Genomic DNA, 12,468 nt, shown 5'->3' with positions numbered 1-12,468 from the left:
GACTAACACACAGCAGAGTGAGCTGTTCCTTGTTGGATATGGAAGCCCTTACCCAGGAAGTTGTTCCACTCGGTGTCGAGATCGGCCTGGTTGGCAAGACAGCCACGCATCACATTGAGACAGTAGTTCTGACAAGGCTTGAGGGAAATCTGGCCAGAACAGTAGGGACAGTACATCATCTTCATGGTTGCCCGCACACAGCTGGGGGACACATTGACCTGAGGGAGGGGGAAAGAGGAGGGAGTTTGTACCCCTATGCATTGGTCACTAAGTTAAATGAGGTGAATGAACTGATCTTTATCTTAAACCAGCAGGCAGGACACTAAGACTAATATATATATATTAGTCTTAGTGTCCTGCCTGCTGGTTTAAGATAAAGATCAGTATATATATATATATACACATACATACATACATACATATACATACACATATACACATACATACACATATACATATACACACATATACATATACACACATACATATACACATATATATACACACATATATATATACACATATACACATATATATATATACACACACACACAACATCAAATTATCACTCAAATCCCAATGTGATTTATAGTGAAAGTCCAATGTGCAGTATCTTATCATTAATGAGTCACTTCCAAAACTGCTAGAAACCTATCATGTCCTCTCTTCACACACACACCTAACAACAAAACATTATGGAATCTTAACATTATGGAATCTTCAACTCCCATTCAGACAGTGTCCCAAATGTCACCTGCTTTCCACAGAGGTTAGAAAACACAGGAGGGTGAGGAAGAAATGTTCACCTGAACTCCCCACACCTGGTCAAACATTACAGGTTGTTATTCTGGGAACCAGGTATGGGAATGTTTGTCTATTTAGGGGTTTAAACCAGCTTTTCAGTGCATGAGAACACTGACCAAGGCTACAGATAAGCACTGCCAGACCAACTCTCTCTACACAGGAGGCTTTAAGGGCACTTCATGCTACTTCTCAACATCCTCCCTGGATCCTACGTGACACTGAACCAACATATCCCATCACAGAGATGCTATAATTCAACTAATACACAGGGCCTTCAGAGTCTTCATACATAGTCCACATTTTGTTGATATACAGCCTAAATTCAAAATAGATAAGATTTTTCCTCTCACCCATCTACACACTATACCCCATTATGACAACGTGAAAAAATGTTTAGACAATTTTGCCAATTTATTGAAAATGAAATTCAGAAATTTAAGTATCACACCCAATTCAATACTTTGTAGAAGCACTTTTGGCAGTGATTACACCTGTGAGTCTTCCTAGGTAAGACTAAGAGCTTTGCACACATGGATTGTACAACATTTGTACATTACCATTTCATTTTTTCCCCAAGCTGTGTCAAGTTGGTTGTTGATCTTTGCTAGACAACCATTTTCAAGTCTTGCCATATATTTTGAAGCCAATATGTCAAAACTGTAACTAGCCACTCAGGAACATTCCATGTCATCTTGGTAAGCAACTCCTGTGTATATATGGCCTTGTATTTTAGGTTATTGTCCTGCTGAAAGGTGAATTCATCTCCAGTGTCTGTTGGAAAGCAGACAACCAAGTTTCCCTATAGGATTTTTCCTGTGCTTAGCTCCATTCGGTTTATTTTTATCCTAAAAAAAACTCCATAGTCCTTGCCGATGACAAGCATACCCATAACATGTAGCCACCACCATGCTTGAAAATATGAAGCATGGTACTGAGTGATGTGTTGGATTTTCCCAAACATAATGCTTTGTATTCGGAACAGAAAGTTCCTTTTCTTTGCCACATTTTTTGCAGTTTTGCCTTATTGTAAACAGGATTATGGGGTATTGTGTGTAGATCAGTGATACAAAATCTCAATGCAATGCATTTTAAATTCTGGCTGTAACCACAAAATGTTGAAAGACTCAAAGGGTGTGAATACTTTCTGAAAGCACTGTATATGTAATACTACGCATTAACATCCCTCTTACCGTGGAGACCTTGTTGACCACCTCGGGCATGAGCGCCAGGCCGCGGGTAAAGGTGCGCGCCGCCACGAAGGCCCGTGTCAGCTGGAGGCGGAGCTTGCGTGGCACGTCTCCAAACGGTTTTAGCTGCTCGGTGTGGCGGCTGACGCACTCCATGTAGGCGTCGCTGAACTCGTACTGGACGTTGACCAATCGGAACATCCTCTCCAGGAGGTCTTCCCAGAAGTCAGACAGCATGGAGTCCAGGTTGACCACGCCGCTGCCCGAAACGTAGTAGCGCTTCAGCTCCTGGAAGAAGTGCTTGAATAGCTCGGCGTTCTGCACGTACATCTTGCCGTATGTGCGCACGAACATGTCGTTGAGCGAGCGCTCCGCGTTGTCCAGTAACTCGCGGAAGAACTCTGCAGACAGGAAAGAAAGAGTGTAAGTATGACAATAGCGCATAGCTAAGACTTTGAATATCAACATCACACAGTTTTGAAATGATAGGCTATATTTGTGAACCTAATAGAAAATTAACAGAGGTTATTATGAGGTGATATGATATTGAGGAAATGTCATTTGTGGCATTCTCAGTGTGATAGATAATGGCTTTGTAAATCTTCCAGAACATGTGGATGGAAGGGGGAGCAGATTTTAATCAACCTCATCTTAATACCATATTTACTCTGCCAGAGGTTGAAACTATGTATTCTATTTATATCTAAAAACAAACATACAGTTGAAGTTGGCATTACATTTTTTTTACAATATTGCCTTTCGTGAACTAACACTCAACCTTGACCATTTGTACATCTTTTCTACTAGCACTGACTTTGCTTATAGCTAATTTGAGGAAAAATATACTATGACAGATGTGGTTGTCGCACCTAGCTGTCTTAAGATGATTGCACAAACTAAGTCACTCTGGATAAGAGTGTCTGCTAAATGACAAATGTAAATAGACTGAAAATGTTAGAGCTAGATCAAAATAAAGAATGTTAATTTCCTACAATTCTATGCATTTTACCATGGCTAGTGCTGTGTTCCTCTGCTCAAACATTTGAACAAAATCAAACTGGCATTTCCCTTGAATGGCCGCTGACCCCAGTTTAAAAACCCCTGTCCTATTGTACATTTCCACAACCAGATTGAACGTCTCCTCAATAATGTTTTTGGCAGTGTGTCTGTGACTGTGCATTAGAATGGTACTCCAGAGAGACAGATTTAGGTCTGCACAGCACTCTCAGAATCCATAGCTCCAGGCTATAGAAAACCTGACGACTTGCATCCAAAATGGCACCCTATTCCCTATACATTGTCATTTAGCAGACGCTCTTATCCAGAGCGACTTTAGTTATAGAATTTATCATAAGGCAGCGAGGTGGGACCACCACATCTCAAGTCATAGCTACTTAATTGAGGAAAGAATGTATGTACTATCAGCAAAGTCAGAGGTAGAAAGGGGAAAAAGTCAAGTGCTAGTTCACGAAAGGCAAAAAAAAAAGGGTTATATAGTACGCTACTTTTGACCGAGGCCCATAGTGTACTATATAGGGAATAGGGTTCCATTTGGGACCAGTCCTCCTGTAGCTGACAATAGGGTTGAAAATCAGAGGGGTTATGATCAAAACAGATGGATGTTTATTTCATTTGACATTGTCCTGTATGTACTGGTTTCCCTTCACAGCAGTGTCCCAACATCAGGAATAGCACAGTGTCCCAACATCAGGAATAGCACAGTGTCCCAACATCAGGAATAGCACAGTGTCCCAACATCAGGAATAGCACAGTGTCCCAACATCAGGAATAGCACAGTGTCCCAACAGCAGGAATAGCACAGTGTCCCAACAGCAGGAATAGCACAGTGTCCCAACAGCAGGAATAGCACAGTGTCCCAACAGCAGGAATAGCACAGTGTCCCAACAGCAGGAATAGCACAGTGTCCCAACAGCAGGAATAGCACAGTGTCCCAACAGCAGGAATAGCACAGTGTCCCAACATCAGGAATAGCACAGTGTCCCAACATCAGGAATAGCACAGTGTCCCAACATCAGGAATAGCACAGTGTCCCAACATCAGGAATAGCACAGTGTCCCAACATCAGGAATAGCACAGTGTCCCAACATCAGGAATAGCACAGTGTCCCAACATCAGGAATAGCACAGTGTCCCAACATCAGGAATAGCACAGTGTCCCAACATCAGGAATAGCACAGTGTCCCAACATCAGGAATAGCACAGTGTCCCAACAGCAGGAATAGCAGTGTCCCAACATCAGGAATAGCACAGTGTCCCAACATCAGGAATAGCACAGTGTCCCAACAGCAGGAATAGCACAGTGTCCCAACAGCAGGAATAGCACAGTGTCCCAACATCAGGAATAGCAGTGTCCCAACAGCAGGAATAGCACAGTGTCCCAACAGCAGGAATAGCAGTGTCCCAACAGCAGGAATAGCAGTGTCCCAACAGCAGGAATAGCAGTGTCCCAACAGCAGGAATAGCAGTGTCCCAACAGCAGGAATAGCAGTGTCCCAACAGCAGGAATAGCAGTGTCCCAACAGCAGGAATAGCAGTGTCCCAACAGCAGGAATAGCAGTGTCCCAACAGCAGGAATAGCACAGTGTCCCAACAGCAGGAATAGCAGTGTCCCAACAGCAGGACAGCACATAAAATCCCTCAGCAGAAAAAAAACACCATGGGAATGGTTGTATGGGAAGAGAAACGGTTGGGAAGGGAGGAAGAGAAAGAAAAGAGTGAGGGGGGATGAGAGGTGGAGTTAGAGTTTCTTAGCGGGAGAGAGAGAGAGAGGCTGAATATGGGAGAGGTGGTTGCCTGGTTCCTGTAAACCCACTGCCATTCAACAGAAACGTCTCTCCACATCAAGCCGCCTCAGACTGACCACCAATGGCATTTTTCTGTTGTCACATTCCATTCGTTTTCCTTTCTCCCTGCTCCTCTTGGTCTGTCCTTCAGAGGCATTTTCAATAGGATTACTGCTCCCCCTTCCTCCCTTTCCATATAGGGACCTGTCCCCCCTCTCTCGCTCTCTCCCTCCAATGCTTTCAGTTGGTCAGTTCCTTCAGAAGGCTCTCTTCAGTAGAGACGGGGAACAATGACCTACTTCATCCTAAGGAATGTCCATCACCCCCCACCCCCCAAATAATCCAGCACCCCTCTCCCACGAACCCCCCGCTACCCCCACTTTCTTAATCTGAACAAAATGAGAATTCCAGACTCACTGCAAAATGCTTCACCTCTCTCTCATGCGCGGCACCATACACCCCCCTTCACCCCCCCTCTCATGCGCAGCACCATAAACCCCCCTTCACCCCTCTCTCATGCGCGGCACCATACACCCCCCTTCACCCCCCTCTCATGCGCGGCACCATACACCCCCCCTTCACCCCCCCTCTCATGCGCGGCACCATACACCCCCCCTTCACCCCCCCTCTCATGCGCGGCACCATACACCCCCCTTCACCCCCCCTCTCATGCGCGGCACCATACACCCCCCCCTTCACCCCCCTCTCATGCGCGGCACCATACACCCCCCCTCTCATGCGCGGCACCATACACCCCCCCTCTCATGCGCGGCACCATACACCCCCCCTCTCATGCGCGGCACCATACACCCCCCTCTCATGCGCGGCACCATACACCCCCCTCTCTGCGCGCACCCCCCCCTCTCATGCGCGGCACCATACACCCCCCTCTCATGCGCGGCACCATACACCCCCCTCTCATGCGCGGCACCATACACCCCCCCTCTCATGCGCGGCACCATACACCCCCCTCTCATGCGCGGCACCATACACCCCCCTTCACCCCCCCTCTCATGCGCGGCACCATACACCCCCCTCTCATGCGCGGCACCATACACCCCCCTCTCATGCGCGGCACCATACACCCCCCTTCACCCCCCTCTCATGCGCGGCACCATACACCCCCTCTCATGCGCGGCACCATACACCCCCCTCTCATGCGCAGCACCATACACCCCCCTTCACCCCCCTCTCATGCGCGGCACCATACACCCCCCTTCACCCCCCCTCTCATGCGCGGCACCATACACCCCCCTTCACCCCCCTCTCATGCGCGGCACCATACACCCCCCTTCACCCCCCTCTCATGCGCGGCACCATACACCCCCCTTCACCCCCCCTCTCATGCGCGGCACCATACACCCCCCTTCACCCCCCTCTCATGCGCGGCACCATACACCCCCCTTCACCCCCCTCTCATGCGCGGCACCATACACCCCCCCTCTCATGCGCGGCACCATACACCCCCCCTTCACCCCCGTCTCATCTCTTTCTCCTTGTACACACAGCTTCGGTTCCGCTGTAGTTTCTGTGTGCCCTCTGCCCGGCTTTGAAATGTAAAGTTCCCATGCTCTCTCCGAGGGAGTCACCAAACGCTCCTGAATTCAGGCACCAGGACACACACACACACACACACACACACACACACACACACACACACACACACACACACACACACACACACACACACACACACACACACACACACACACACACACACACACACACACACCACACACACACACACACACACACACACACACACACACACACACACACACACACACACACACTGCAAGTGCGGCGCTGTCACTTCCACTTCAGACTGACAATCTAAAAAGAAAAACGAAGTGGGGGAGGGATGGGGGCGGCTTGGGGAGGGTTAAGTTGAGGGCTTTTTTAACTCCAAATCCCCACTGTGTCACCAAGGATACCGGAAACACTGCAGCACTTCCATTCACGTCCCCCACACACAAAGACAGGGGAGAGGGCACCAAACTCCACGCTCCATTGACAGAGATTAAAACAAAAGGTCCTTCTACCCCCCACCACCCCCCACTCTGGAATGTCAGTTGCCACAAGTTTAAAGTCAGTGAAAGGAGACATGAGGGAGGGGAGGAGGGAGGACAGGCCCATCATCCTGCCTATGCAGACATACTAATGAGCCACCACTTCCCACCCAAAAGATCAGTGCTGGCAAAGATGTACAGGGGGTCAGTAACAAGGTAGCACAAAACACACTTCTAGTTGTAACTTCTGGTTGTTTTTAAAGATGGATTAAAGTTGAGCGGGTTTCTCTGGCTGAAGCTATGGTCTCTAGTATGAAAGCAGCATTACACTGGCATCTTGATTCATCATTAAAAACGGTTTATGACATACAGCCGTCGGCCAACAGCGAGGCCGTGGAGCAGCACACTCCCTTAAGGGTTCTCCTGAAGAGAAATGTGCTTACCGCTCAACCATTGGTTAAGGAAAATGTAGGTGAAAGGTTAAAGGAAAGGGATCATGGTGTGTAGGGAAACACTAAGGACATATGAGGCAGTATAGCCGCTTAACCTGTGTGTGTTCGTGTGAGAGTCAATGTAGATCCTGACAGCAAGAATCTTGTTAGAGAAAAGAGAGAGAGAGAGAGAGAGCCTGGAAGAATCTCTTCCCCCGCCCCCAAAATATGAAGCACTGATGTTGGGCCCAATCCATCACCCCAAGAGAGGAGCTGACCGACCTCCCTAACACTCCTCCCTCCCCTTTCCTCCCATAAGGAGAATTGGACTTCCCTCCTCCCCCCTCTATCCTCACAGTAATTGCTCCCTTCTCTTGTGGGGTTCCACCCCTCCTGCTGTTAGGACCGCAGTGCTGGAGATGTATGGGTCTTGATGCGTGTGTCCTGGGGCAGAAGGGCTTAATCCCAGACATAGCTAGCTCCCCCAGACAGACAGACAGGGACAAACACAAACCCCAGGTCAGAGGGAGATAAAAGAGAGCGAGAACTATTTCTGGCCCGTACTTAATTGGCCATGACTCCTAACTCCAGGCACATGAGGACTCTGCTCTACCACTTCCTGTGTGTCTGTGTTTGTCTCCAGCTCCAGATGAACCATTAGCCACCATCATCATTACCATCTCCAGCCACTAAATACAACGAGCCGCAGGCACGTTTCCCATGGCAGACACTGAGCACCGTGGCAGACACGTCCGTAGGAAATGGCTGCTTCTGGACGTCTCAATGTGAGAATTGGGGTGTAATCACTAATCCAAACTCTTGCAAAACGGAACAACTAAATTCGGGTACTGTAAAACTTCAATAAAAACGCTGAGTCTCAAATAGGCGCCTGTCCCTTATAGCCGGGCAATGGCACACAATTCAGAAAATAAACGTCTGTTTCAAATAAACAATGGGTCGAAATGAATTGTTTACGAGGTTAAACTGAATTACCAGAGATGTAACCAAGTCACAATTTTGCAAGTCCTAAGCAAGTCTTAATCTTCAAGTCCCAAGTAATAATGGGCAAGTGTCAAGTAAAGTCCCAAGTTCCACAGCTCAGGGTGAGTCAAGCCACAAGTCCCTAATTTAGGGTTTCGAGTCCTCATGTCAATTAAGTGTCAAATACCAATTTTACTGCAATTGAAATGCATCAGTGATTTTGGACACACATGTTTTACAAATGGCATACCTTTTCCCCCACTACCAGTCTTTGAAACTGAATGCTACAATTTTTGGGACCAATGATGCCCTGATGCAGAGGTGGCACCACAGGTCCCAGAGTGGTGGGGCAAATTGTTTTCCCTGGGGCCCGGAGCATTTACTAATCTGGTAACCTACCCAGGTATACATCAGGACCCTATAGGATCTGACAGCGATTCATTAGTAGTTGTAAAAAGGTATGTATATTTGCAAGGGATCAGATTTACATTTGAGTCATTTAGCAGACGCTCTTATCCAGAGCTACTTGCAGGAGCAATTAGGGTTAAGTGCCTAGCTCAAGGAAATACCAATAGATTTTTCACCTAGTCGGCTCGGGGATTCGAAACATTGACCTTTCGGTTACTGGCCCAACGCTCATAACTACTAGGCTACCTGCCGGCTAGGTACACAGGTATTTTCTAAACTGGTCATATGGTTTTAAAGAAATTCTGGAAAAACTACTGGCCCTAGGGAGTTTTGAAAACCCTGTAAAACTGCAGCAACATTGTACTTTTTAATAGGAATTCATTTAAAACTAGACTTTACACAGACCACCACTGCAATTGGACAATAGAACTCACAGGGATGATTGCTTTATGCAGGTTTGCATTGTATAGGCCAATGCAAATGCAATTAAAAATAATGCATATTTATGTAATCAGTATTATGTAGGTGAAAGATGGGTGGCTGATCATCTGACTGATCACCTCATTCAGGGCAACTCAATACAGCAAATGCAATGTGGATTCAGAACTAACCATTCTACCAAAACAGCCAACTATTTTCTGGAGTGCATTAAATCTAAACTGGACATAGTGGTGAAGTCGGTGCAGTCTTTTTGGATCTTAAAAAGGCCTTTGATACTGTGAATCATGAAGTTCTCCTATCCAAACTATCCTCCCTTTGTGTCCACTGAAGTCATTAGTTGGATGTATTCCTATCTGACAAACAGAAGTAAAATGGTTCGTTTGGGGGACACTCAGTAGGACTTTTTACTATAACATTGGCGTCCCACAAGGGTCAATATTACACACCCTTCTGTTTAACATCAACAGTTGAAGTTGGAAGTTTACATACACCTTAGCCAAATACATTTGTACTGTTTTCAAAATTCCTGACATTTAATACAAGTACAAATTCCCTGTCTTAGGATCACCACTTTATTGTAAGAATGTGAAATGTCAGAATAATAGTAGAGAGAATGATTTATTTCAGCTTTTATTGCTTTTGTCACATTCCCAGTGGGTGAGAAGTTTACATACAGTCAATTAGTATTTAGTAGCATTGCCTTAACATTGTTTAACCTCTATGGGCTAGGTGGGACGCTAGCGTGCCACCCGTGGTGCACTCCATCAACAGCAGGTGCATTTCAAGAGCGGCAAATTTGAATCCAAATAAATGTCAAAATTCAAATTTTTCAAAAATACAACTATTTTACACCATTTGAAAGATAAACATCTCCTTAATCTAACCACGTTTTACGATTTCAAAAAGGTTTTACGGCGAAAGCATAAATTTAGAGTATGTTAGGACAGTACATTTACAAGAGTTGTGTGTAATGTTTTGTCAAGTCAAAGACAGGGTCACCAAAACCATAAAACCAGCTAAAATGATGCACTAACCTTTTACAATCTCCATCAGATGACACTCCTAGGACATTATGTTAGACAATGCATGCATTTTTAGTTCTATCAAGTTCATATTTATATCCAAAAACAGCGTTTTACTATGGCATTGATGTTGAGGAAATCGTTTCCCTCCAATAACCGGCAGTCAAGTCAGCGTCACAAATTAAATAATTAAAATTAGAAAACATTGGTAAAATATTATATTGTCATTTAAAGAATTATAGATTTACATCTCTTGAACGCAATCAACTTGCCAGATTTAAAAATAACCTTACTGGGAAATCACACTTTGCAATAATCTGAGCACTGCGCCCAGAAAAATAAGCGTTGCGATACAGACTAGACGTCATGTTGGGGAGATCTAAAATCGAAAATACTATGTAAATAATCCATTACCTTTGATTCTCTTCATCAGATGTCACTTCCAGGTATCACAGGTCCATAACGAATGTAGTTTTGTTCAAAAAAGCTCATCATTTATGTCCAAAAATCTCCGTCTTGTTAGCACATGATCTAAGCCAGCCGGACTTCTCGTCATGAACGAGGGGAAAAAATATATTTCCGTTCGTTCAAACATGTCAAACGTTGTATAGCATAAATCATTAGGGCCTTTTTTAACCAGAACATGAATAATATTCAAGGTGGACGAATGCATACTCTTTTATAACGTATTGGAACGAGGGTACCCAACATGAACTCGCGCGCCAGGTGTCTAATGGGACATCATCGTTCCATGGCTCTTGTTCGGTCAGATCTCCCTCCAGAAGACTCAAAACACTTTGTAAAGGCTGGTGACATCTAGTGGAAGCAATAGGAAGTGCCAAAATATTCCTCAGCCCCTGTGTTTTTCAATGGGATAGGTTTAAAGTCAATACAACACATCAGGTATCCACTTCCTGTCAGAAAATGTCTCAGGGTTTTGCCTGCCAAATGAGTTCTGTTATACTCACAGACACCATTCCAACAGTTTTAGAAACTTTAGAGTGTTTTCTATCCATATATAATAAGTATATGCATATTCTAGTTACTGGGTAGGATTAGTAACCAGATTAAATCGGGTACATTTTTTTTATCCAGACGTGCAAATGCTGCCCCCTAGCCCTAACAGGTTAACTTTAGTCAAATGTTTCAGGTAGCCTTCCACAAGCTTCCCACAATAAGTTGGGTGAATTTTGGCCCATTCCTCCTGACAGAGCTGGTGTAACTGAGTCAGGTTTGTAGGCCTTCTTGCTCGCACACGCTTTTTCAGTTCTGCCGACAAATGTTCTATAGGATTGAGGTCAGGGCTTTGTGATGGCCACTCCAATACCTTGACTTTGTTGTCCTTAAGCCATTTTGCCACAACTCCAGAAGTATGCTTGGGGTCATTGTCCATTTGGAAGACCCATTTGTGACCAAGCTTTAACTTCCTGACTGATGTCTTGAGATGTTGCTTCAATATATCCACATAATTTCCCTCCCTCATGATGCCATCTATTTTGTGAAGTGCACCAGTCCCCTCTGCAGCAAAGCACCCCCACAACATGATGCTGCCATCCCTGTGCTTCACGGTTGGGATGGTGTTCTTCGGCTTGCAAGCCTCCCCCTTTTTCCTCCAAACATAATGGTCATTATGGCCAAACAGTTCTATTTTTGTTTCATCAGACCAGAGGACATTTCTCCAAAAAGTACGATCTTTGTCCCCATGTGCGGTTGCAAACCGTAGTCTGGCTTTTTTATGGCGGTTTTGGAGCAGTGGCTTCTTCATTGCTGAGCGGCCTTTCAGGTTATGTCGATATAGGACTCGTTTTACTGTGGACATAGATACTTTTGTACCCGTTTCCTCCAGCATCTTCACATGGTCCTTTGCTGTTGTTCTGGGATTGATTTGCACTTTTCGCACTAAAGTACGTTCATCTCTAGGAGACAGAACGCGTCTCCTTCCTGAGCGGTATGACGGCTGCGTGGTCCCATGGTGTTTATACTTGCATACTATTGTTTGTACAGATGAATGTGGTACCTTCAGGCATTTGGAAATTGCTCCCAAGGATGAACCAGACTTCTGGAGGTCTGCAATTTTTTTCTGGCGTCTTGGCTGATTTCTTTCGATTTTCCAATGATGTCCATCAAAGAGGCACTGAGTTTGAAGGTAGGCCTTGAAATACATCCACAGGTACACCTCCAATTGACTCAAATGATGTCAATTACCCTATCAGAAGCTTCTAAAGCCATGTCATCATTTTCCAAGCTGCTTAAAGGCACAGTCAACTTACTGTATGTAAACTTCTGACCCACTGGAATTGTGATAGTGAATTTTTAGTGAAATAGTCTAAACAATTGTTGGAAAAGTTACTTGTGTCATGCACAAAGTAGATGTCCTAACCG

The 12,468-nt window shown here is 45.3% G+C and overlaps 1 protein-coding gene across 2 annotated transcripts in view; it reads right to left on the bottom strand.

Annotated features, from left to right (window-relative positions):
* Window positions 1-12,468, bottom strand: part of gpc4 (glypican 4) — a 72,797-nt gene that overhangs the window by 7,164 nt on the left and 53,165 nt on the right. For both annotated transcript variants that reach the window (XM_014212964.3, XM_014212965.3), the window contains exons 3-4: window positions 1,995-2,392; window positions 53-218 (exon numbers count right to left, since the gene is read on the bottom strand). In XM_014212964.3, coding sequence (XP_014068439.1) covers window positions 53-218; window positions 1,995-2,392 — 564 coding nt within the window. The remainder of the gene's footprint in view (window positions 1-52; window positions 219-1,994; window positions 2,393-12,468) is intronic.

The sequence above is a fragment of the Salmo salar genome, chromosome 09 (assembly GCF_965601325.2).
Source record: "Salmo salar chromosome 09, fSalSal1, whole genome shotgun sequence".
NCBI classification, from domain to species: domain Eukaryota; kingdom Metazoa; phylum Chordata; class Actinopteri; order Salmoniformes; family Salmonidae; genus Salmo; species Salmo salar.
The sequence above is the reverse complement of the archived record's forward strand: the minus strand, read 5'-3'. Positions and strand labels throughout refer to the sequence as shown.